We start from the raw sequence: 27,918 nt of genomic DNA on the forward strand, positions 1-27,918 counted from the left end.
TGTTTTGATATATGTATTCATTGTAGAATGGCTAAATCAAGCTAATTAATATATGCATTGTCATGTATGCTTTTTTTTGGTCATGAAAACACAGAATCTACTCTTTCAGCTCTCATGTTGCAAACAAGTATTCTCACAGTCTTAGTGCTACATTTTTTTTTTTTGCATTTTTCTGCTTTTTGTTGGTGACTTTGTCCTCTAAAATCACCCCAAACATAGGGATGAAGGACTCTCTAGTGTTTCTTTCTTTTTCTTTTTCTTCCTTTTTTTGAGATGGAGTCTCGCACTCTTGCCCGGGTTGGAGTGCGACGGCACGATCTCTGCTCACTGCAACCTCCGCCTCCTGGGTTCACATGATTTCGCCTGCCTCAGCCTCCCGAGTAGCCGGGATTACAAGTGCATGCCACCATACCCAGCTAATTTTTTGTATTTTTAGTAGAGACGTTGTTTCACTATGTTGACTAGACTGGTCTCGAACTCCTGACCTTGTGATCTGCCTGCCTTGGCCTCCCAAAGTGGAATTACATGTGTGAGCCACCGCACCCAGCCAGGGCTGTCTAGTGTTTCTAAGTGCAAGCGGGCTGTGACATACATGCTGGAGAAAATACATGTGTTTGATTAGCTTCTTTCAGACATGAGTTATACTGTTGTTGTCAGTGAGTTTAATGTTAATGAATCCCAATGTATATTACATAAAGTATTTTTAAACAGAAGCACACATAGAACAAGCTTCTCTATGGATCAGCTGATGAAACGGATACCAAATGCTCACAGGATCCTAACCCTGTGTTTCCCCTACGGTGATGGTTCAGTATTCACTAATCAGTGTTCATAAGGGCTTTATAGACCATAACTACTGTGAATAACAAGAACCAACTGTCTATAGAACATCATCCCTCACTTCCACTGACATCCCTGAGAAGTTCCTGATGGTAAACCCATTAAACCAACATAGAAACAAGAGGAAGCACAGAGTTCTCATTGATCTATTAAGGGGATTGCTGTGGGTTCGTAGCCAAGTTTCATGTGAGCCCATCTGATCTCTTTTAGATTCTAGACATATAGCTTCATATTTACTCTTATGTCTGTCATTTCTGCCTGAAATAGATAACAAGCCTGTAGCAACAGTTACAGACTTATAGAATGTCAGTGACAGGAGGTCTCTCATTGTAGCAGTCCACATCCTTCTTTTACAGATGAGAAATTTGAGGCCCAGCCAGGCAGAGGGATTGCCGTGACCTGGAGATCTCTTCATTCTGCTGTCTTCTATTTAATAAATATGAGTTGATCTGAGGAGAGGAGATGGCAATAAAAACAATATATGAAAGTCATTAGAAATTAACATAGGCCTGTGCAGTGGCTCACACCTGCAAACACAGCACTTTGTGGGGACCAAGGTGGGTGGATCGCTTGAGCCCAGGAGTTCGATACCAGTCTGGGCAACATGGTGAAATTTGCTCTCTACAAAAAATACAAATATTACCTGGGTCCTGCTCCTCAAGAAGCTAGGGCAGGGACCAACTGAGCCCTGGAGGTTAAGGCTGCAGTGAGCTGTGATCATGCCACTGCATTCTAGCCTTGGTGACAGCATGAGACCCTTCTCAAAAAAAATAAATAAAATAAATAAACACAGTAAGAACAAATTCTATATTATCAGCATCATATACATTTTAGCAATAGAGATAAATTAAAAATAATTGTTTCTCAGGTAACTCAGAACTATTGCAAATCCAGGTTCCAGCTGAGTGTTACTGTCATACTGTAGAGAAATCTCTTAACTAGATGATAGTCCAATCTCGATGTCTCCATGTGACACTGTGCATTTTTAAAAAGTTGTTATATATAGTGTCACCAAAGGAACACTTGTGGGAAGCTCTGTTTACTGACTTGAACACAGAACTGAGTTCTTTCTTCACCTGTCCAGAGTGAGGCAGACATCTGAAGTAATTTCCTCTAGATCTGTTATTCAGATGTTTGTTAACTGCCAATATTTTAATTTATATTATATGTATATATGTATATTGTTTGTTTGCTTCTGTTTTCGTTTTTGAGATGGAGTCTCATTCTGTCACCTAGGCTGGCCCAGGTGTGCAGGAGTGCAGTGGTGTGATCCCGGCTCACTGGAGTTTCTACATCCCAGGTTCAAGCCATCCTCCCACCTCAGCCTCCCGAGTAGCTGTGACTATAGGCATGCACCACCTGCTTGGCTAATTTTTTGTATTTTGGTAGCGATGAGGTTTTGCCATGTTGCCTAGGCTGGTCCCCAACTCCTGGCCTCAAGTGATCCAAAGTGTTGGGATTACAGGTGTGAGCCATGGCACCTGGCCAATAACATTATATGTGTGTGTGTGTGTGTGTATATATATATATATATCTTTTTTTTTAACTGAGGGAAGGACGATGCCAGTGTCTAGAGAGAAGCAACTCAGCCAAAACTGAGAGTCCCTGGAGTGTGTGACCTCTGCAGCTACTCACACATGAAGATGGCGCCCCTGGCTCACCCTGTCAGCACATCAAGTGCTCTGAGTTGTTTTTCTGTGAAATCAATAACATTTCCCCTGATTATAAAAGTTCACTATGGAAAATTTGGAAGATAAAGAAAAGGGGAAGAAGAAAATAATTTACTCATAATTCTACGTTTCAGAGGTGAGCACTTTGGGGCTTCGATCGTTCATCCTTTGTGCACGTATACTCACAGACATTGGTTGTGTTTTTTAAAATAACAAAATAGTATTTTATGCTTTACTTTGTACCATTTAAGTTTAATATGTCATGTGAACATTTCCATGTATTTTCACATATTCATGAAATAGTCTTCAAAAATGATAAGATCATTCCCCCAAATTTACTAAACAATCACCAAATTTGGGGCAGGAAGGCTGTATTTTCCTCTTGTAAAATAACACCACAATGAGTATCTTTGTACATTTTTTTTTTGGCTTTTTGCATAGCTCTGATTGCCACCCCAGGATAAATTCCTAGACCTGTAATTACAGGGTTAAAGAGTGTGGGGAATTTTCCTGTTATTGGCACAGGTTTCTCTGGGACCATCATGATGGTAGGGCCTTTTGATGTGGATGACTGAGGGAAGGGAAGTTGTCCCCCCTCTGGTGATGGCTATTGAATTAAAGACTCTGAATCTCTCACTGGGGTCAAGTGCAATACCCAGTTTTGATAGAATAGCTTCTCCCTGCAGCCATTTTCCTGGAGGCAGGTACCTGTGGGCAAAATTTTGTCTTTAAAATTGAATCTGCCAATTATGAGTTTTTATGACTAAAGCTGATATTTTGATGGAAAAAATATAACATTGTCCTGAAAAATTGTTTAAATATTTAAAATGAGAACAATACATTTTTGAGATTGTTTCTCTTTTAAGATTTTCTGAAAGCCAGAAAATCCAAGCATATAGAGACTAAGCCCAGTTTCCTTTTAGGATATTTTTAGCAGTATTTACAAGGGGATCAGGCACACTGGCCTTAGAAGACCTTTAAGAACAATTGTTACTCTCACCTCCTAAAACCCTGTATATATAAATATTATATAGGCCAAGTGCCTGTGATCCCCACACTTTGGAAGGCCAAGGCCAACAGATCACTTGAGGTCAAGAGTTTGAGACTAGCCTAGCCAACATGGTAAAACCCGTCTCCACTAAAAATATAAAACTTAGCCAGGCATGATGGCATGTGTCTGTAGTCCCAGCTACTCAGGAGGCTGAGGCAGGATCACTTGAACCTGGGAGACAGAGGTTGCAGTGAGCCAAGATTGCATCACTGCATTCCAGCCTGACAGAGCGAGACTCCATCTAAAAAAAAAAAAAGATTATTCTATAAATATTACATGGAAAAGTGATTTGGCTTTTTTTCTTTGTGTGTGTGTTCCAAGCAAATCTTTCATTCATTTCTAACAGTAGTCTTGAACTTAAAAAACACCCAGACTGTCTAAAGAATAATGGAAACTAACATGTAGGGGAAATCACCTCCAGTATGGCCAGTGCCCTTTGTGCTTTGTATACCAATTTTATATCTCAAACAGCCCTTTTTTCTTCAATATTTATTTAACAGAGGAGGAAACTGAGCCTCAGAGAAATCAAGGCACTTTCCTCAAGTTTGGCTTTATGGGAAGATCTTCGTCTGTCCAGTTTCAGCATCTACATTCACTATAACACTTGGTCTCCTTTAGAGTTATTACAATGATTTCTTATTCCAAATCGAGTAACTTATCCATCCCACCACCATATTAACCAAAAATCACTCATTTGTTTAACATGTGTTCACTCATCTATTTAACAAGTATTGAGCAGATCCCCTGAATTAAGATGCGTTGAGCAAATGCGCTGAATAATGTTTTAGGAGTAGAAAAATGACCAGAGATCCCCTCATCCTTGATGGCTTTGGGAGGAAGTCATGGAATGAGCAACACAATATACTGTGATGGGTATGAGAAGGAGAAATTGTGAAATCTTACAAGGTATCTGACCATGAATAGGGGCAATGACCTTCTGGCTTACTCCTGGTGATTTTTGGTCATTTCTCTAATGTTCTCCTACATCTAAATTCACCGTCACATGTGTGAGAGTCTTTTTAAACGCGTGAGTTGAGCCATGTGAATACAAAAGTAGAACAACTAAAAGGACGGAAAAAGTCAGGTCATTTTCCAATTTTCTATATTCTTACACTTGCGTGTTCCCCCCACCTTTTTTTTCCTCCACAGTTTTATTTAGGTAAAGTAGCTATGGCTTTTTCTGCTCTGGTAAACTTTAAACTTACCTCAAGTAAATTAGCTGCAGTTTTCTTTGCTATGATAAACTTTCAACTTGCTTAGTTTTTTCTTCTGAAATTATTGATGTTCTATTTTTTTAGACATGAGCTGTTTTTTCTAGTATTAAAAATAGCTCTATTGAGATTATTTCTTTTTACATGTGAGACTTCGGTATTTACCGTAAACAGTCTTTTATCACAAAGATTCTGTATCTTATTTTCTTCCTTTCAGGCAGAAATCTAGTGTCACCCATAAACACCTGTTTTCTCTCCTTCAACCGTGCCCTTAATTTGGCTCCTTGATCTGAGTGATATCTATCCTCTTCAAGTAGGAGCCTCCAAAACTTCTCTGAATCCCTGGACAGATCATAAATAAAAATAACGTTGCATCATAGGAGGCACGGAGAGGTTGTTCCCTTAAGGATACAACGGATGTGGATTTGGTGGTCTGCATTATATCTCCATTCAGTTCATCTATATAGATCCTAAAGAAAGTCAGTGGATCCTAGAGGATAGCTATAAATGACAGAAAGTATGATACATATTTCTGTCAGTATGAATTATAAATAATTTGGCCCAAGTTTATGATAAGTGGCCATGAATTTGGCAAATGCATTTCTTTGCAGCCAAATTGCCAAAGACTATATCTCTGTCATGATGAAGACTAGGAATAGTTTTCAGTCACATGGAAGAGACATCGACATTTGGTCTCTGTCATGATACAGTTTGAAGAAATCCACCCTGCCTCAATGTTTGTGGAAGGCCGAATATTGATCCCCCTTCCCCATCCAAAGTTGTCCATGCCCTAATTCCTGAAACCTGCGTCTATGTCACCTTTGACAGCAAGAGAATTTTGCAGATGTGATCACGTTAAGGCTCTTGAGATGGGAAGACTATCCTGGGTGATCTCGGTGGACCTGATGTCATCACAAAGATCCTTATGAGTGAAAGAGAGAGATAAAGGAGTCGGAGTCAGAGAAGATGTAATGATGGAAGCGTGTGTGTGTGTGTGTGTGTGTGTGTGTAAGACAGAGAGAAAAAGAGAGAGAGACAGAAAGATTGAAATTTGAAAATGTTATGTTGCTGGCCTGAAGATAGAGGTAGGGGCCATGAGCCAAGGACTGAAGGCAGCCTTTAGAAGCTGGCAAGGGCAAGGAAACAGATTCTCTCCTAGAGCCCCTGGAAGCAACACAGCCCTGATGACACCTTGAATTCAGGACATCTGGCCTCTAGAACTGTAAGATGAGAAATACATATGGCTTTATGCCATTAATTTTGTGGTGATTTGTTGTTAACAGCAGGAAACTGATGAAGATTTCCCAGAGAACATCAGAATGACGCTAGGAGGTAGGATGGTTTTACAGGTTAGTGGATTCAGCAGCTCAATGACATACTCAAGGTCCCAGCTTCTTTAACAGTGTTCTCTTTGACATCCTCAGTGTGGGTTTTGCTTTTGTTTTTAGACGAAGTTCCTCACGATGACATGATTGCAGCCTGATTCCAGGCATCACCTCTCACATATCGCCAATCGGGAAGAGCTAATGGGTGTTGTGTTTATTTTTAGTAATAAGAACGCTTTATGATAACAATAGAATATATTTTGTCCTGTATGTCCTCCATTCTTTATACTGAATTTCAAATCAAGATAACTAAAGGAGACATTGCAAAGTGTTGTGTAGATGTTGAGATATAATGTTGTACAAGCAAGTGACCTTTGAACTTCTGAATATTCTTGTCATATTTGTAAAGATAAGAGTTGGCATACAGGGTAATCTAACTGGAGTGTTTATCGAGAAGAAGAATACTGAATATTTGAATACACAGTTAATAAAGAATCTTGCATAGAGAGTCATAGGATTCCAAGCAAAACTCAGTCCAAATACGTGTCAGTGAGTAGTTATGGTAATGCCCTTTGCCTTAAAGGCCTGTAATCTTCTTTGGAAAGCTCTGAATGCAGACCTTCTAAAATGACCAAAGATACTTATTTGCCAATAAGCAATACTTTCTCAGAGTGATTTTTGCTCTTCAATACAGATTTCCTTAACCTATTCCATTTATCAGCTTATTCGGTTAATTACACAGTTTTGCTCTGAGGCCTGGCAGTAGCAAAATAATGCCATGGTTCACAGAATGGGGGAGCATGTGTAGGGAATGGATTGGAAATCTTCACAAGGGTGGTTGCAACTCTATCAAAATCTTTCCACTGCAGTTCAGTGGCTCCGTAATTGACACTGCCGTCTTGAGGAGGTCCTCTGTGGTAGGAACGCAACTGATGAGAAATGGCTAGGAGTTAATTGAAACCTTTTGAAGTTGCCCCAGTCTTCAAACAAGCAATTCTTAAGTGTTATATTTACAACAGTGTTTCTTATGGGAAGGAACTTCGGGGTCATGTTCAGTCTCATGTACTGCATAAATCTTCTGCAGCCACTGAAAGGTGACAGGAGGGCTGAATTCACTGAGGGCAGAAGTGTGCTGCCATGGGAAGGGTATTGGGCCATGAGTCAGGAGATGGTGTTTCTGAGGCAAGGTCTGCCACTAACTGCCTGTGCAGGACTTGAGTCAGAATAACTGCCCACTTTAATATTCTTTGAAGGCAAAAACCATGTCTTATATAGAATGTTACTACAACAGCTGGACACGATGGCTCATGCCTGTAATCCCTGCACTTTGGGAGGTAGAGGCAGGTGGATTACCTGAGGTCACGAGTTTGAGACCAGCCTGGTCAACATGGTGAAACCCCATCTCTACTAAAAATACAAAACATTATCCAGGTGTAGTGGCTGGTGCCTGTAATCCCAGCTACTTGGGAAGCTGAGGCAGGACAGTCGCTTGAACCTGAGAGGTGGAGGTTGCAGTGAGCCACGATCGCACCCCTGCACTCCAGCCTGAGTGACAAGAGCAAAACCCTGTCTCAAAAAACAAAACAAAACAAAACAATAATGCTACTACTAGTACTACTACTATTTCTTGAGTGCTTACTGGGAATTAAGTATATCATAGTAAGTGCTTTGCATAATTTTCCTCATTAAATTTTTATTTCAGAGAATGTCAGTATATCTCCTCTTAACAGATGAGAGGACAAGACTTAAAGAGGCTCAGCAATGCTGCCTCAGGTCACATGGGTATGTAGGAGCTAGAGCCCAGGATTGTCTGATTTCAAGGCCTATGCACTTTCTGCTTTAAGATGGATAACAAGCAGGGCTGGTGTTAGTAACCCCTCACCTTTACAAGAGTGATTCTCAGCCTGCATGTACACTGGCACCATAGTGGGTGAAGGGGAATTTTAAAGGACACTGATGTCAAGCTCCACCCCAAGGGATGCTGACATAAGTTGTCTTGGGTGCAGCCTGGGCAGTTGGATTTTTTTAGTTCTCCCAGTTTGTTTTATTTTGTAGCCAAGATTGAGGACCACTGCTTTACATGAAATTTCAGAGATTGAGAAGGGAAGGCTGGAAGGGTTGAGGTACTTTCTGATCATGGAGCTCCAGTGTTCAGAGAGCTAGCTTTTCATGGAAAAGTTTCTTGAAGAGGTTCTTTAAATGCTAAATTCTTGGGATTTGGACTAATTGTTAATGCAGCTCTAGAAGTGGAAAGCACTTGGGGAGGGGAAGGAGCAAGTATTTGAGAAGAACACTTGAATTGGTTGGTTTCAGACAGCAGATTTGATACGAAGGGAGTTCCTGTTTAAAGAGAAAAAGAAGATTCTATGTGTGATGATGTAGTGACAAGTTCCCACATAATTAATCCAGACAGCCAAAGGTCATGGCAGAGATGAGAAAGGCCACAGTTTTGGTGGACAATGTAATATCATTCACATAGTAGGTAAGATGATATAATTAAGAAAGGAGTAATTAAGCTTACTTCTTAGGTACTCATTTAACTGTTAGATGTGACCATGAACCATTGAGCAAATTACATTTTCTAGTATATTAAATGGTATAGGAACTGAACCAAAGAGTTATCTGCTTCTGGGTTATTTATTCACCTTCCTGCTCTGCAAATGCTGAATGCTCCTTTATATTAAATAACTGGATTCGTTGGACAAAGTGGTGCTTCAGAATCAAGGATCTTCTGTGTGTTTTGGAGGGTGAAGTTTTCTCTTTCTTAGCAAGTCTTGCTTGTTCCTTCGTCTTTCCATCAGCAGTGAGTTCCTGGTTGGAAGTAACTCTGTATAAACTTAAAATTCTCAAGGCCTGGGAAGAAGAGGAAGAGAGAAGTGTGTGGGCTTGAGAATTAATTCTGAGTAGAATTGAGGACAATCTTCATGAATGAGTGAAACCATGAGTGATCATTGTGTTCCTTAGAGAAGTCTGTTGCTGTGTTTCTTGGGATACTCTTAATAAAAGTGAGTGTGTAGGTGGTTTTCCCAAAATGGCATTGAGCAGACAAGATGACCTTGGCATTGTTAGGTACAGACTTTTCATTGGTCCCCAGATGTAGACATATCCAGTGTAAGAATTTTGAAGTGACTGAAAGAGGAGAAATTCTAGTGAAAGAAAAAGGAAAAATGAGCTGCTGTTTCCTGACTGAAAATCTGACTTCCACAGAGAATTATCTTTTAGGAAAACCTGGACAGGAACAAGTTTAATCTTTCTCTGAGTTCAGGGTGAATGGTGTTTCCAGTTCAATTTTTAAGGTAGTTTTAAAATGCCAGATTATTAAATGCATATGTGTAAGATTGGATTAACGCAGTCTTTTTTGTCTCACTTTTTAGAAAATGAATTGTTAGCAGATGATTGTAGTCATGAAATATTTTGACTGTCTGGCAGCACTAATGATAAAGATAGAAACCATAAAAAAAAGCCAGAACAGGTCTTGTATTCATTCCTGTATGACAAAGCATATTCTCCAACTATATATATTGTTTAAAAATATTTTATTTTTCCATAAGTTATCGGGGTACAGGGGGTATTTGGTTACATGAGTAAGCTCTTTAGTGGAGATCTGTGACATCTTGATGCACCTGTCACCTGAGCAGTGTACACTGCCCCATATTTGTTGTCTTTTATCCCTTGCTCCCCTCCCACTCTTCCCACTAAGTCCCCAGAGTCTATTGTATCATTCTTATGCCTTTGCCTCCTCATAGCTTAGCTCCCACATACGATGTTTGGATTTCCATTCCTGAGTTACTTCACTTAGAATAATAGTCTCTAATGTCATTCAGGTCATTGCAAATGTTGTTAATATGCTTTTAAAAACACTGCTTGATTAAATGAACATTCTCCTGCATTGATATTTAAAAATTAAGTATTGTAGCAGGTGGCAGAACTCAAGTCTCTTGAGAAAGGAATATGATTGAAGATGGTTGACTGGAATAACACACTTTCTTTCTCAGATTGTTTTATTGTCCTTTAAGTTCTATGAATGGGTTTTCCATAATCAGCAGGTACTACTGTATTTTGCCTTTTATTTTGGTGGCTAAAACTATCAAGCTCAATGTTTGTGCCTTCCAGGACTCTTAGAGGTTACAAAGATCTGTTCTCTAGAGGATAAACTAGAATTTGGACCTAGAAATAAAAGGAACTACATCATGTTTTACATTTTCCCTGTTCACAGTGATCTCTGTGGTTAGGTTTATTGTGCGTTTCTACCTTAGAGAGCAGAAGTAGCTCGAGGCAATGAGAACAGACAGAACTGGGGCGCTAGAAAAATTGCCTGAGCTTGCCAGTTCGTCCTGAACACCTTTGTTTCAGTATCCTCATTTGTTCAAGGAAATTTGCTGGAGGCCATATTTATGAAAGCAGATAGCTCTGGCAGACAGTGTTGTACTTGACGAGAAATAGAATGGATGTATTTGTTAACCTTCAGTTTTCATCCCCACAGGATTACTATTTGTGCCATATTGATAGTGTTGTTGACCATCAAGAGTACATCATGGACTCTTCCTCCCCTTTCTTCTTTGTCTTTTTCTTCTCCATCTTTCTCTTCTTTACAGGTAAAGAACATGACCCAGCACTAGGGAAGTATCTTGCTGCCCATCTATTATCTGGTCACTCTTCAGTTCAACCTAGAGAAAGTCAAAAGCTAGGAAAAAACAACAGCTAGAAATTTCACATCTAAATTTTATCACTTTAACATCTTGACATCAGTTAGGTGTATGTTGAGAGTCTGTTTCGAATGGAACAAAATAACAGTATCTTGCATTTGTTTAGCGCTTTATGCAACATACTGACCTTCATGAGCTTATTTGATTCTTAAATACGCCTGATATGGTTTGGCTCTGTGTCACCGCCCAAATCTTATCTTGAATTAAAATCCCCATGTGTCAAGCGAGGGGGCATGTAATTCCCAAGAGTGGTGATTGGATCATGGGGGCAGATTCCCCTCTGCTGTTCTCGTGATAGTGAGTGAATTCTCTTGAGAGCTGATGGTTTTATAAGTGTTTGGAAGTTCCTCCTTGGCTTTTCTCTTATGCCACTATGTGAAGAAGGTCCTTGCTTCCCCTTCAGCTTCTGCCAGGATTGTAAGTTTCCTGAGGCCTCCCCAGCCATGTGGAACTGTGAGTCAATTAAACATCTTTCCTTTATAAATTACCTGGTCTTGGGTATTTCTTTTCTTTTTTTTCTTTTTCTTTTTTTGAGATGGAGTCTCACTCTGTCACCCAGGGTGGAATGCAGTGGTGTAATCTCGGCTCACTGCAACCTCTGCCTCCCAGGTTCAAGTGATTCTCCTGCCTCGCCTCCTGAGTAGCTGGGACTACAGGCGCCCACCACCATACCGTGCTAATTTTTGTATTTTTAGTAGAGACAGGGTTTCACCATATTGTCCAGGCTGGTCTGGAACCCCTGACCTTGTGATCCACCCTCCTCAGCCTCCCAAAGTGCTGGGATTACAGACATGAGCCGACGCACCTGGCCTCAGGTATTTCTTTATAGCAATGTGAAAACAATCTAATATAACCCCAGACATTGAGAACATTGGGATCACCTTTACTTTTGAGAATGCCTCAAATTACAAACATTGAAATTTGATGACTGACTAAGTGTCATATATTTAGGGGACAGCATGGAAGTCTTGCAGAAGGTATCAGGAAATAAAAGTTCTGGTTTTGGCTTTGCTGCCAACTAACCATGTCACTTCAGGTTAGTGAAGCAACCACCGTGAGCTATTCTTAGTCTATGAAATTATGGCCTGGAACTAGAATTTTGCGGGAATATTTTATGATCTTGTGATTTTAGAATCTCCTTTTCCCATCAAAAGGGAGAAAAATTGGCCAGAGTGATTGTTTTTGTTTACATATTATTTGCCTTCCAAGATAACTGTACAAGTGTAAAACATAAAATAGACAAAAATGTATTTTGAAAAAAGTTTTTTTTTTTTTTTTTTTTTGAGACTGAGTCTTCTTACTCTGTTGCCCAGACTGGAGTGCAGTGGTGTGATTGATCTATCTCAGCTCGCTGCAACCTCCACGTCCTGGGTTCAAGCAATTCTTTTGCCTCAGCCTTCTGAGTAGCTGGGATTACAGGTGCACACCACCATGCCTAGCTACTTTTTTGTATTTTAGGAGAGATGGGGTTTCACCATGTTGCCCAGGCTGGTCACGAACTCCTGAGCTCAGGCAATCCACCTGCCTTGGCCTCCCAAAGTGCTGGGATTACAGGCATGAGTCACCATGCCCGGCCTAAAAAAAGCTTTAAAACAAAATACTGTCATGCTTTCTAACATTATGTTTCAGTTCTGTGGGAAATACATCTTGACTCTGAGTTAGGCTCCTTTTTTGGGAAGATGTGGAACTTTGGCCTTTTTGTCCAAGTAGACTGCACTTCTTATATTACCCTCTTATTCTCTTTTCCCATCCTCAGATATCCCTCTTCTTTTTTCCATTTTCCAAAGTGGAACTTTCCACATCCCCTTTATTGTTCTGGATCTCTATGTTTAGCAAATTGCATTTAAGTCAGAGATCAAAATCTGATCTCCTAGGGCAGGAGTCCCCAACCTCTAGGCCACTGACCAGTTCTGGTCCATGGCCTGTTAGGAACCTGACTGCACAGCAGGAGGTGAGCAGCTGGTGAGTGAGCATGACCGCCTGAGCTCCGCCTCCTGCCAGATCAGCAGCAGCATTAGATTCTCATAGGACTGCTAGAACTGCAAACATGGGGGATCTAGGTTGCTTGCTCCTCATGAGAATCTAATGCCTGATGATTTGAAGTGGAATAATTTCATCCCCCAGACTAACCCCTCTACCTGCTCCTGCCATCCATGGAAAAATCATCTTCCATGAAACTGGTCCCTTGTGCCAAAAATGTTGGGGACCCCTGTCCTAGGGCAAGATCTGGCCCCTAGATACATTGTTTGGTTTTCAAAGTGTTTAAAAAATTGAGCACATTGCCAATATTTAATGAATAGAGAAATTTTGCATAAACACCCAGATTTTAATGTGTCTTGAAAAAAAGGCCATATGGCGATTCTATGTCTGCTTTGCCATATGGCACTACAAAGGTGGGTAACGGTGGCTCTTCTTAGATGGACATATACATGTCCGTTCTCTAGAATCCCCACTCATTTTTGTTTCTTTCCTGTCCCCGCTAGGCATTTGAGTTCCTCACTTAGTTTCATACATACCACGGGAAGTTTTGGGCATAGAAGAAGACAAATATAATTGGTTGATCAGAACATGACCAAAATGCACTTCATGTTCTTTTTAATTCATTATATTTAAAAATATGCCCTGAGGGCTTATTATTAAGTACTATATTCACCCAGGGAACAGAGATAAAGCTTTGTTTCTTTAATCATAATATGACATGATTTAATTTCAAAGCTTAACATTTTATAGTGTGGTGGTTTTTCACTGGGAACAGTTAGATTCATGTAACTCATTGAACATGGGTGAAATGCCAGTTGCATACTCATCATTGAGCTTGGCACTGGGATGTTTGTCATATTAGCTTGGTCAGTTATGACATTACAACTTGGATGGTTGTCACGCATTGCTTTAACAAAGTTTTACTGTTTGGGCAATGTTTCTTTTTAACTGAGGTTAAGGTGAAATTCCCAATTTTATAAATATGCAAATAATATAATTGTGCACAAGCTAAAAATGCCAACTATCTCATAGATAATAGCTTAATTACCTGCTCAGTGTGTGAGGAGTGTATTTATTCCCCGAGGAGTGTATTTTTACATCCAATTTGTATCTTTCCCCTCCAGTTGTGACCTCGCCCTATTGTATATGTGATATTGGGAATTGTTTTATGATTAAATGAATATCATAAATAGAAGAAGGATTTAATTTTATTACATGACTTTTACCACAGGGTGTTGGTTGCTTTATCCTTCTGTTTTCTAGAAGCCTGTGACTATTAAAATGTATTCTTAGAAATGGTTTGAACCATTCCTGTCCTTTCTTGGCTTCACTGCTTTCACTTGGTTTAAAATCCGAGGGCCCTGGACCGTGTTTCTTAGTATTTACAACAGTAGATCACAAGCAGAGCTGCACGGCAGAAGTCATCTTGGAAAGCTTATTTAAAATGTGAATTTCACGTCTTCTCTCTGCCTTCCCCAGCTCCCCCAGTCAATCCAGTAGGTCTGGGGTGAGGCCCAGGAATCTTAATTTTAACAATCTGGAGATTCTAATACAATAAGATCTTTTTGTTTAAACAGGGTATTTGTGTTAGAAACTCAATTGCTATAAACAGGAAGAGGAGCTATTGTTGACTAGACGTTCAGGAACTGGGGGAGTTCTGAGAACTTCCATCCCTTGAGTAGTGATGAGCTGAGCCATTTTTTCTCTCCTTCCTATCAGGTTTAGTGTGTTTATCCTTAGCCCCTCACAGTTGCTCTGAGTCCACAATGTACACTATGGATATTGCGGTGTTTGAACTCACACGCCTGTGACACAGGATCTTAAAGAACAAATGAGCTAGTGTCAGTGAAATATCAACACACAATCAGCTGAAAGGAGAGTCACACTTATGTCACAGAAAACAAAGGATAGTTGCTTTTATGCCACTAATCAAAACCAGAATTTTTTTTCCAGGCTTGTTCTATCTGCATCTGGACAGTGAACAGAAGCATTTCCTGATGGCATAGTACAGACAATGGACACTTAGCATACAATCACATTTAATTACTCACATGTTGCATAGTCTATAATAGCCACTGCACACATACCAGTTCTTAGTATTCAGCAACGTCAAAAAGTCATCGCTTCCGCTCCTTGGCCAAACAGGTTCATTGACCCAACACCAAGTATATTATGTGCCTTACTGGACACCTTGTCAGAGTTCTTTATAGGGAAAGACCCTGACCCAGCTAGATCTTGATGCTCCTATCTCTTAAGAATCAACTGTTTCTTACATTTCATCACCTCACATAACCTATTCTGCAATGATACTTAGCTGGTTTGTGGTCTGATTTGGTGAGTATTTCAAAGAACTTGAATTTTTGGAATATGAAGACATGTCCATGGGTAACAGGAAACTGACTGTCTTTGTCTTGTCCCTATAGGAAGTAAGAAGAAAAAGACTTTTTAGTGAGCCTTTGACAGAACATTGACTATTTTTCCCCCAATCCCCAAATACAGCCTACGGTGTTAAAAGTTCACTTAAGGGCCGGGCGCGGTGGCTCAAGCCTGTAGTCCCAGCACTTTGGGAGGCCGAGGCAGGTGGATCATGGGTCAAGAGATCAAGACCATCCTGGTCATCATGGTGAAACTCCGTCTCTACTAAAAATACAAAAATTAGTTGGGCATGGTGGCGCGTGCCTGTAATCCCAGCTACTCAGGAGGCTGAGGCAGGAGAATTGCCTGAACCCAGGAGGCGGAGGTTGCGGTGAGCCGAGATCGCGCCATTGCACTCCAGCCTGGGCAACAAGAGCGAAACTCTGTCTCAAAAAAAAGTTCACTTAAAATATAACATGATATTTTTTGTTAAGTTGTACAACAATGCTGTAAGGATATATATGTATATATATATATGAATGACCTTTTAATTAAACCCAAGAAATAGTGTGGATAAAACAAAAATTTAAAACTATTGAGGGAGAGACTGTATGGCTGAGGAATGATGATTAGTTTGATGTTCAGCGTGAAAGAATATCCTATTCTTAGGCAAAGAGTCTCTTGCATCAGATCTCTTCAGCTCATGAAATGAAGCAGAAACTTTAGGCAATTATTTTATAATCCAGATAAATCTGCTCCTTTGACTGTGAATTAACTGAATATCCATCATGCCTAAAGAGTAAAGGGGGTAGAGCAATAGCCCAGTGTTCTCTGAGGGATTATATCTTTTCATTTTGCCTACTTCTCCTTTTACCTCTAAAATATGACATAAATTTAGACATTAACCAGGAGAAACTGCTCTTAGGAAGAAATTTAAAGAACAGCGTTTAGGGCCGGGTGCGGTGGCTCACGCCTGTAATCCCAGCACTTTGGGAGGCCGAGGTGGGTGGATCACGAGGTCAAGAGATCGAGACCATCCTGGTCAACATGATGAAACCTCGTCTCTACTAAAAACACAAAAAAATTAGCTGGGCATGGTGGCGTGTGCCTGTAATCCCAGCTACTCAGGAGGCTGAGGCAGGAGAATTGCGTGAACCCAGGAGGCGGAGGTTGCAGTGAGCCGAGATCATGCCATTGCACTCCAGCCTGGGTAACAAGAACGAAACTCCATCTCAAAAACAAAAACAAAAAAACCCCAGCGTTTAAAATGACTGCCTTTTCTTCATTTCTGTTATCTTTTGTGGGTAGATAAGGCAGTCATTTCACTGAATGGCATTTTGCAGCTGTGTCTCGGAAAACACAGGTGCACCCTTTTTGTTTTTTGTTTTTTTTTTGAGATAGAGTCTCACTCTGTCGCCTAGGTTGGAGTGCAGTGGCATGATCTCAGCTCACTGCAACCTCTGCTTCCCAGCTTCAAGCAATTCTCCTGCCTCAGCCTCCCCAGTAGCTGGGATTACAGGTGCATGTCACCATGCTGCCTAATTTTTGTATTTTTAGTAGAGACGAGGTTTTGCCATGTTGGCGGACTAGACTTGAACTCTTTACCTCAAGTGATCTGCACACCTTGGCCTCCTGAAATGCTGGGATTTCAGGCATGAGCCACCATTCCTGGCCAGGCCAGCTGCACCCTCTTTTGGGAAGAAGGTAGGCCAGTGCTTCCAAGTGCTCAAATCTATAAAATAATAACCACTGCCACTTGGTGAGCAGTCACTCAACCACCTCATTTACTCTTCACAAAAACCATGAGGTAACTGCCTTTATGATTCCCTTTTTATAGAAGAATAAACTGTGACACAGGACAAATTAGTAACTTTCTCCAAACAGTTACATTGTTTGTAACTGATGATGGGAGGTGAAAATTGGCCATCTGATTCTGGAAGCTGCCTCCTTAAACTTCTTTCTGGATTTGGAAAAGGAGAGAATATACTTATTTTTGATGAATCTGGTTTACCTTATCAGTAAACAGAATAGCATAGCATTTCTAATTTTGACTGTTTATATATGGGCCCTTGTCCCTAAGCTTGTCAATTGAAATTTGTTTTTCTAAAACACAGGAAGAAAAGATTGAATTTCTATGTCAAAATTAAGGAAAAATAAAAATTCTATCTCTAGTTTCTGGAAAGCTTTGATTTTTAGAAATATCGACATTGGTATTCTATAAAATACTTTCTTGGTATAATAATGGAAAAGTTCACAAGCAAATTAGGGATGACACTTGATATGATTCAAAAGCCAGTGCAAACACATTGGTTCTCGATATACATGTGTCAAATGCTTTCAAAGCTATCAGTAAGGAAATGAATTTACCCAATAATCAAAGGAATAATATAATGATATTTTACTTCACTAGTTAATTCCTGAGACTATAAAAGACAACATTTAAAAAGGACTGTGGTTAAAAAAATGCTCAATTTCTACTCAATAGTTCTAGTGGATTTCATGCCAATACAGCTGTTGATTTTAAGCCAATACTGGCTTTCTTCCTTTAATACAACCTTGAAGTTGGCTCAGTCTCTCAAATTAACTTCTACATTAGAAATGGGTTGTGTTCTAAATAGTTCATTAGTTGGTAGCTTGGAAGTTGGAAAACATTTTGTTTCAGAAAAATAATATCTCATATATGTTGGTTAGGTTCCCACACTATCATAGAAAATAATATAAATTGAAATGGAAAAACTAATAGTACTGTAATTCTCAGCATTGTAGGTCTGTGAGAATGGCTTGAGTGCAAAAAATAAAACACTGATATATACACTGTATAATTTCAAAATATGTGGACATAAGCCATCCATCTCAATGGTAGTTATTCAGACAGTGGAATTATGAAGGATTTTCTTTTTACATGTTTTTACTTTGTATATTGACTCTATATTTAGTAACTTTTTTTTTTTTGAGATGGAGCCTCACTCTGTCACCCAGGCTGGAGTGCAGTGGCATGATCTCGGCTCACTGCAACCCCCGCCTGCCACATTCAGGTGATTCTCCTGTCTCAGGCGCCTGAATAGCTGGGACTACAGGCACACACCACCATGCCCAGCTAATTTTTGTATTTTTAGTAAAGATGAGGTTTCACTATATTGGTCAGGCTGGTCTTGAACTCCTGACCTCAGGTGATCCATACCTTTTGGCCTCATAGAATGCTGGGATTACAGGCATGACCCACCATGCCTGGCCGTAACTTTTTTTTATCATAAACATTTAGTGCTTTTATACAACTGGGAATATATATACATATTTCTATAAGAGCACAAAGTATATATGTGTATATATACATATACATATATACATAAACATACATGCATACATATGTGCACACATACATGTATAGATACACGCACACATATGTGCACACGCACATATGTGTTTCACCATGTTGACCAGGATAGTCTCTATCTCTTGACCTCGTGATCCACCCGCCTCGGCCTCCCAAAGTGCTGGGATTACAGGTGTGAGCCACCACGCCCGGCCCTTTGCTTATGATTATCTCTTGATTTGCTTTCCTGCCACTGCTGAGTTCGATGGTGCACTTAGTCTCTCAACAATCATATTTTTGCATTTTCTCTTCCCTGTGATAAGCTAATAATTGTGAGACCCAGAGTTCCCTTCTCTTGATTTTCCTCTTTCTACTCACACAAGTCAAATATATAGAGTTCTTGCTGAAGAGTTATGGCCTCATAGGGAGTTGGAAAGTTGGGATGCAGAGTGTGAGAGAGAAGGGGCTGTGCACGCTCCTGCACAGTCATGCAGATAAATTGGACTTGGTGTTAGAGGCCTTGACTCTACCACTTCAGGAGACACTGGCCAAGTTTCCTCTAACAGACCCTGGCCTGCTTTTCTTTTTTCTTTTCTTTCTGTCTTTTTTTTTGTTTCTTTTTGAGACTGAATTTTGCTCTTGTTGCCCAGGCTGGAGTGCAATGGCATGATCTTGGCTCACTGCAATCTCCGCCTCCCGTGTTCAAGCGATTCTCCTGCCTCACACTCTGGAGTAGCTGGGATTACAGGCTTGCACCACCACACCTGGCTAATTTTGTATTTTTAGTAGAGACAAGGTTTCTCCATGTTGGTCAGGCTGGTCTCCAATTCCTGACCTTAGGTGATCCACCCGTCTTGGCCTCCGAAAGTGCTGGGATTACAGGCATGAGCCATCACACCCAGGCTCCTGTTTTTCTTTCTTTCTCTCTTTTTTTTTTTTTTTGAGATGGAGTCTTACTCTGTCCCCCAGATTGGAGTGCAGTGATGCCATCTTAGCTCACTGCAACCTCTGCCTCCTGGGTTCAAGCAATTCTCCTGCCTCAGACTCCCAAGTAGCTGAGATTACAGGTGCAGGTCACCACACCTGGCTAATTTTTATATTTTTAGTAGAGACAGGGTTTTGCCATGATGTCCAGGCTGGTCTTGAACTCCTGACCTCAAGTGATCCACCAGCCTCAGCCTCCAAAGTGCTCTCTTGACTGTTGTCTCACATCCTTCCCATTCTCAGGCTGTTCCAGCTCCTAAATACCAATTCACATATTTTGGAGAGCAAATTGCTTTTCCGTTTGTCTCTTGGACCTTATGAGTTCTGCCTAAATAGTTTTTTTAAAAACAGTTTCCCCCAAGGCCCACTAAGGCACCTGCCTCCACCAGAGCAGCTGTTCTCTGAGAGGAGTTCTGTGTTCAGCTCTTAAAGTAACTGTACCTCCTCCCTGAGAAGCACTTTGCTGCAGTGGGTAGTTTACTTGTGTGCCTTTGTCACTAAATGAGAGTTTGGAATGTAATGGCTTACTTTTGCTCAACCTTGTGTCACCAGTGCCTGGCTTAGAATATGATCACTAATGCTTAATGAATAAATGACTACTAAATTGTCCATTTGTTAGAGGCATCTATTAGAGGGTGCTGTTTAACAAATTTAACAAATAAATTTGTTAAATTCCCAAAATGGACATAGGTGAGATGGAAATTATTTATATGCTATTTGGTTTTGTTTCCTCCACTAGGTACGACTTCACTTATCCAGGGGAATATCTCAGTAACCATCTCAGCATGTGCCTGTACGCCAACTTGAAGCATAGTATATATTACCTGCAACCAAAAACATGCTCAGGAGAAGCTCTTTGGCTGGTACTAATGCTGGAGAAAGACTCTGCGGCAAACACCTTTTCTTCTGAGTCTTGCTTCTTAATTGGAGAACATGCCAGTGACTTAAGAGTTCCCTGAGCTTCTAGAATTCTGCTCTTTGGGTATCTTTTCCCAGCTTTCCAGGGATCATTTACAGCAGACGAGCAAACTGGTGAGGAAACGGAATAGCGTCTAACAATCATGACATTGCCTGTACAAAAGACACAAAATTCAACTTAAAAAAATTCTACCCTAATGACACTCACAAACAAAAAATGATAGAATTTATTGAAACTTACTAGACAGAACTATTGTTTCTCATTTTTTTTGCATAAAAGATACCCATTCGTTGATTTATTTTAGAAATATTCATTGAGTGCCAACCATATGTCAGGATCTTTTTTAAGAGATGGGAATATTGTAGAGAACAGCATAACATTCCAGAGTTCGCCTTTTTATGTGAGACACAGGCAGTAAACAAACAATATGTGACACACTTTACGTAGTAATACATTCTAGGATGACAAATAAAGCTGATGAGGACAAGGGGAGAGAGACAGATGCAGGGAGGTGTTCTGAGGCTACTTCAGTTGTGTGCCAGGGAAGACCTTTCTGAGAATACAGCATTAGAACAGGGACTTGACATACGCAGATAATAAAAAAAGACCTTAAGATTGGGAAAACAGGAATCTTTCAGACATGCCAATTCTTGATGGTCTTCTTATTCCTGATTCTAGAAGAACAGGCTTATCCGCAGTGTCTGATCACCTGAATGACCACAGTAGTTTAACTGGTTGGTGCTAACTGGCCTATCTATGAATGCATGTCTTGGCCTTAGTTGGGATAGTCATTAGGAGGACGTTTATTGAATGAGAGATGAATGCAAAGGAGACACATGGCAAAGAACAAAGATGCATGGTGTGAGAAATTGGAGAGCCCCTGAAAGAGATAGAGAGATTTGTGGCTTTAGTTTCTGGGGCCTTCCAATTTAGTTTCTGTTCATACTCGGCTCCCGATAAACTCTTTCTTTGAGGTAAAGCAAATCTTCTCTATTTTTTTTAAATAACTAAAACATGTTAATTAAAAGGACTTTATTTTAGAGGGTCTTGGTATTTCTGAATGGCAGCTCTTACGCTGCATTGACTCTGTGATCCGGAGCCATTTAACCTCTACTTGGATGTCTGGTGATTATCCAGCATCTACCTGCATGTCCGGTGTTGTCCACGTGGCTTACAACACTGACCTCATGGGTTGTTTTTCATTTGCTGGAGCACTTTATGAATGACTGTGGAATCTTCATTTTTTTCTCACTGTAGCTTTGCCGTGAACTAGCTGGAAAGTGTAGAAAATGCACTGCATTATGGGTAGACCTTGCTAGTGCCACAGCACAATTACTTTTTATTTATGTTTGCTGACCACTTCTGGAGAAAGCAGACAGAAAATCATTATGGTTATTGCAAAAGTGGGAGGCTGTTTTGGCTTTTTGTAGAACAGAAGGCTGAATTGTAGGAGGAATCTAGGGGGAGGTTAAGTTCAAATCTATCTGAAATGATTAACTGCAAATATTATCCATAAATTATCTTTAAATGTTCCTCTTGGTCATGATATATAACTTCTATGATGATCTAAAGACAGATCTGTGACTACTTACAAACATGAAAGTTTTTGTCTGGAAGGATTATGAAACAATCCCTTGATACTGAATCGGAGGAAAACACAACAGGAAATTATGCTGATGATAGCAAAGTTACATTTATTTTTACTTGGGACCTACAGTTAATTTGGGAGTGATTAGCATATAGGCTCATTGCTCATCTCCATGGGTCACAAAGAGTCTGTGTCCTTTAGTTTCTTATTAGCAAAACAGATAAGATATTCAACACAGCATCACAGGCTCATTAGAACAATTATAAAGATCACAGCCAAATGCGGTTTATTTGCCAGCAAAGGATGTGAGCAGAGAATCAGAGGTCCGGCAATGCCATAAAGAGTTGTTTCTTTTATCCCCAGTGTGGCAAATTGCCTCAATGTTCCACAGGGCAAGAGGGGCTGGGACACATTCCTGAAAGCGCTGGCTAGATTTTGTATCTACCAAATACTTGTGCACTATTACAGATGTTTTCAGGAGCATTTATCCAGTAAGTATTCATTCTGAGCAGGCACTCTGCGTTCTCAGTATATTTTATCACCAAACAGTTGTGTTCCTGGGCTGTAGCGTAGCTCTGCATCCTCAGGTGACTTCAGGGGACGTAGGGTTTGCCACTCACAGACGGCCTCACTTCATCTCGCTACACATACCAAGGAACGCATGGAAGAACTTTTCGTTCTAAGTGATCCACTTCCAGGTCCTCATTAATTGTTCCCTTTCTTAAAGTGAGACTCATATTTCTGATTTCACATTATCCTTTCTAAAAGAATAGGTTTATATATTTTTGTTTCCAAAATAGGATTGGACAAGTTGGGTAAGGTAAATCTCTATGGGCTTTATATTCTCAACTGTAAACAAGGAAACTCCTATTGGATGGTCTAATATTTCTTTCTAGTAGCAGATTTCTATGATTCAATTAGTTTTAAGTATGAATTTCAATGGACGTTGGCAAATACGATTAAAAGTACTGATAAAAACTTACGCTCAAGTCAAACATTGACGTGTTCAATGATATTACGACAACCATTACTTAGTAAATTGATATTGAGTCTTACTCGCCCTGTCTCATTTACTCCTCTCAGTAGCTCTACAAGGTAGGTTCCATCATTACTTCCATTTTACAGATGAGAAGAGTGATTATGAAAAGCTCTCTACATCACTCTACATTCATAGAATCGTATAATTTTGCAGTTGGAATAGCACAAGTAAAATCTTTAGCCCAATCCACTTATTTTTACATAAGGATGCTAAGATCAGAAAGTTTATGTGACCTGCCCAATGCTGAACAACTGTTACAAAATAACTGGGAATACAATGCAGGTGTCTTCATGCTCAGGACAATGTTCTTCCTACTTATATCACTTGCTATTATAATAGCACATAACATTTCAGAAACAGAGGAATATCATTTAAAGTAATTCAACTGGACTCCCAAGTACAAATAGAAATCAAATTTCTTTCTGTGTTTTATTTGTGCAACAAGGTTTCCTACAATTTCATCAAATATTTTTCACCAGTCGTTTTCTTTTTTTTAAGACAGGGAGGGTTTCACTCTGTCACCCAGGCTGGAGTGCTCTGGTGCAACCTTAGCTCACGGCAGCCTCAAGCTTCTGGGCTCAAGGAATCCTCCCACCTCAGCCTCTCAAGCTCTCAAGTAGCTCAATCTACAGATGTACATCATCATGCCTGGCTAACGTTTTCTTTTCTTTGAAGAGATGAAGGTCTCACTATGCTGCCTAGGCTGGTCTTGAACTCCTGTCCTCAAGTGATCCTCCTGCCTTCACCTCCCAAAGTGCTGGGATTACAGGCGTGAGCCACCATGTTTGGCCTCACCAAACCTTTTCAAAGTTAATGCTAACATTCTTATTGGAAGTTACCACCCATATGCTGAAGAAGTATGATATTAATTGTGTGTTTAACTCTTATTAATATGTTCTAATCTCCTCTAAGCTTGATGATGTTTAGACCTTGATAATTTAAAGGGCAATACTCTGTTTTTGAATAGTGTTAATACATGTTTTAAAATAGGACAGTTGGTTCTAAGATGCAACTTACTTCTCTATTGGGATAAGTATCACAGAGAATAGATTTGAAGGAGTGTCTCTTTTTTTGGAGCGAGGCAGTGGCTTTCAATCGTGGATGGGGTGTGATATTTGGCAATGCCTGGAGACATTTTTGATGGTCATAACTGGAAGGGGAAATGTGAGTACTCCAGCATCTAGTGGCTAGAGAACAGGGAAACTGCTAAACACCCTACTGTGCTCGAGATGACCTCCACAATAATTATTCAGTCCCCAGTGTCAGTAGTGCAGAGGTTGAAAAACTGTCAACTAAGCATATATTACAAATTTGTTCACATCTTTTTTTTTCTAGCAGGAGAATGTCTAACCTCTTTTAGGTTACTTTTTCACAGTTTTATTAAATAACCAGTAGACAGTTATTCAATCCAGAGTTGTTCTTATGAAAAGAAAAAAACACCTTGATGAAATCTGTTCTCAGCTTTTAAATATAGGATCTCCAGCACTTTGGGAGGCTGAGGTGGGCGGATCACTAGGTCAGGAGTTCGAGACCAGCCTGGCCAATATGGTGAAACCTTGTCTCTACTAAAAATACAAAAATCATCTGGGAGTGGTGGCATGTGCCTGTAGTTCCAGCTATTTGGGAGGCCAAGGCTGAAGAATCACTTCAACTTGGGAGGCAGAGGTTGCAGTGAGCTGAGATCATGCCACTGCATTCCAGCCTGGTTGACAGAGCAAGACTCCATCTCAAAACAACAACAAGAACAACAACAAATAAACAAACAAAAAACAAATATAGGGTCTCATACTAGAGAGACACATCCTAACTGGGATAACCAACTGGCAAATATGACCTGTTCCATTGTCAAGCTGTTCAGAACTTCTAACTGGCATTGCCTGAAGCCTCTGACAGATGATTTTAAGAGTTTTGAGTATTTAATTATATATATCAATTATTTTATTTGAACATATTGTATGTACGCGAGTATTGACGATTTTAATGTAGAGTGTATTTCTCCCTCTGCTGATCTCTGACCCCATGTGTAATCTTCATGGTCAAAATATTTCTCATAAAAAGTGAGAGATTTGAATTTTATAATATATCAAACACTGACCCTGTACCTCTAAGTCTTCAGTCTGTATAGCAGGCTGAATTATATGCAGCATTCGTTCATACAGGACAATAAAGTTATTGGTGAAACATGGATAGGAAACAGTATCTGCCATTTGTCGTACCTTGGCCAGGTGCAATACTAAGCATTTAGTTCATATTACTATAGTTAATCCTCACAACCTAGTGAGATAGGTGCTATAACACTTCCAGATGAAAATGGAGATGAAAGAGGTCTAACAATTGGCTCAGAGTCAAGTGGCTGAAAGACGAATCATTGGCAACTGTATTTGTTGACTCTGACATCCATTCCCTTACCTAATGTGCAGTACTGTTCCAGCCTTCTAAGTGCATGTGCCGTTTGACAAACACACATTCAGTGTTCTATTATGCAGCATTTAAATGGCTGAAGTCAAAGAGGAAAAAGACCACATTATTCCTAGGGTGAATGATTTCCACAAACCTGTCTCTCTTATCTTTCCCAGCAAATATGGAAGTAGTTTTAGTGCTGCTGTAATATGTTACTTGAAGATGCTAAAGACATTTTTTGTCTAGGGATTCAAAGCTAATCTGCCGGGAGGAAAGGGATGAAACCCACCACCGTTATTACCAAACTGTGTAGTTATATGATCATCACAATACTATTCATGACATTTGCAAAATGGGCTAAGCCCAGAAGGGTTCTGAACATTTGGGTACCTTGGCGTTCCTGCATTGCTGGTGCTGCATCAGTGCAAACGGCACCCTGAAGGGCTGCTGGAGACTGTCCTGGAGCTTCCTCATCCCTTTCATCTCCTGATTCTCCCCCTGAGCCTGAGGCTCTCTGACCACTTGCAGTGAGTTTCATCCGGAGGGCTTGATTCTCTTTCTCCAGTTTGTGGATCTCTGCCTGCATTTCCTGGATAACTCTCATAAGCTGGATATTAGCTTCCATTGCTTCTTTGTATGTCACTCTGGTTTGCTTCTTTTGGGGAGATAGATGGAATTTTCCTCATGAGCCCAAAACACAATCTACTCAGTGGGTCTGGCTGATTCTGCTCATAAACCTTCCTGAACAATAGCTGTCACTCATCTCTGCGCCATCTTTCAGCGCCTGGAGGGTTAGGCTGTCACGGGAGGTAAAAGATCTTCCATGACTTATTCATTCTGGGTTTTGTTTTTCAAAACAGATATTTTCTTTCTCTCTTTCATTTCATGTCAATCCACAGTTCTAGAATACTGCTTTGTGTGGGAGGGTAAGAAAACACTCCCCAAACAGTGACGAACAGTCTCTTGTTTCCATCAGGAACTTACCATCATGGCAGCCACTCAGTCTTTTCTGTTTCCACTTCTGGGATCAGATGCTTCTCAGGCTCACCAGCTGCCAGAAGTGCATCAAAATGGACATAGAAGAATTAGCCCATGTCTTCTTTGTCAAATATGCCATCGTTCTGCATTTTTTGCTAAATTATTAATTTTGACACCTATTGATTAAGGAACGTTATTCACAAGGAGTCATGTGAACTGCAGGGATATTATTTAAATGTGATGTTGGTAATTAATACCTAAATCCATCAAGATAGGCCAAGGAAGGACATATATAATCACTCCTCAGCAAGTTTCTATCGTACAAGCATTTTGCTATTATGTAGTTCTCAGACGTTGGCCTGGGCAAAGGCTGCTAGGAATATTTTGGGAATGTAAGAAGATACAGGCTAAACATTAACCTTGAATGAGAGAGACATGTGACAATTACAGCTTTTGTTACCTATTTCCTGAAGACGTTTCTTTGTGGGGAAATGAAAAGTACAAATCTTAAATAGCATATGCCCTGATAGCAGTATCTATTAATGTTAAACATTAATGGAAATTCAATTAATGTTTAAACACAAATGATCTTTTGCAATAGGGTGAGAAGAATTAGAAAACTTTTAATTGGAAAGATCTTCTTTCACATTCAGTTCTGTTTTCTGTCTGTGTGTGTGTATTTGACCATCCTAATACATATTTGTTGATCGATCCAAGGCTGTTTACATGGAAGGAGTGATTGGAGAAAGCATTACTCCTTTTTTATTCATACACATTTATTTTATATGTTTGAATTTGAGGATATGTTTACTAAAAAGTCAGTATATAAAAATGATGAGGACCTTTTGATATGCTATTTATATTTGTATTTAAATAAATTTTGGTAAACAGGTGCCACTCCAGAGGCTCTAGAAGTAGGTTGTAGAAATATGGACTCTGGAGCAAGAAATATGGACTCTGGAGCAAGAAATATGGACCATGGAGCAAGAAATATGGACCATGGAGCAAGAAATATGGACCACGGAGCAAGAAATATGGACCACGGAGCAAGAAATATTGACTATGGAGCAAGAAATATGGACCACGGAGCAAGAAATATGGACTCTGGAGCAAGAAATACTGACCCTGGAGCAAGAAATACGGACCCTGGAGCAAGAAATATGGACCATGGAGTAAGAAATATGGACTATGGGATTGTAAAGGTCATCCATTCTCACCACCTAGTGGATGTTCAGATCTGTCCCACAGTATCATTGCAATGGATCACGGACCCTATATTTGAGCCTTCCTTATGTAGGAGAGTTTCCTTCCTGCTATTTCCTTTTTAAAAAAATTTACTCATAATTGAGATGGGCAGTATTATTATCCCCATTTTACAGCAAAGGAAATGGGCCTAGAAATTTGAAGAGATTTGCCCTAGGTCAAGGATACTAAATGCAGGCAAAGTGACTCAAAAGTTTACATACTCAACAATAATAATGCAACTTAGAATTGTGCCCACCTCATCAGATATTCTTTAAATTATTCTTAATTATTATGGATACATAGTAGTTGTACAT

The 27,918-nt window shown here is 40.0% G+C and overlaps 1 protein-coding gene and 1 long non-coding RNA gene across 4 annotated transcripts in view; one reads left to right on the forward strand and one right to left on the reverse strand.

Annotated features, from left to right (window-relative positions):
* LOC118154772 (uncharacterized) overlaps positions 1-27,918 on the forward strand; it is a 122,328-nt gene that overhangs the window by 81,583 nt on the left and 12,827 nt on the right. Inside the window, exon 5 of one of the 3 annotated variants that reach the window (XR_013519130.1) lies at positions 20,175-20,310. The exons of the other annotated variants lie outside the window; for them this stretch is intronic. This is a non-coding gene — a long non-coding RNA (uncharacterized LOC118154772). Of the gene's footprint in view, positions 1-20,174; positions 20,311-27,918 lie in introns of those variants that run through there. 3 annotated transcript variants of the gene reach the window in all.
* On the reverse strand, positions 14,861-26,081 carry CCDC195 (coiled-coil domain containing 195). Its single transcript, XM_054257991.2, has 3 exons — positions 25,772-26,081; positions 20,260-20,506; positions 14,861-15,200 (listed from the first exon to the last, which is right to left on the reverse strand). Exons 1-3 carry the CDS (start codon positions 26,004-26,006, stop codon positions 15,077-15,079), a joined length of 606 nt encoding a protein of 201 aa, XP_054113966.1. The 5' UTR covers positions 26,007-26,081; the 3' UTR covers positions 14,861-15,076.

The sequence above is a fragment of the Callithrix jacchus genome, chromosome 6 (genome assembly GCF_049354715.1).
Source record: "Callithrix jacchus isolate 240 chromosome 6, calJac240_pri, whole genome shotgun sequence".
NCBI lineage: Eukaryota > Metazoa > Chordata > Mammalia > Primates > Cebidae > Callithrix > Callithrix jacchus.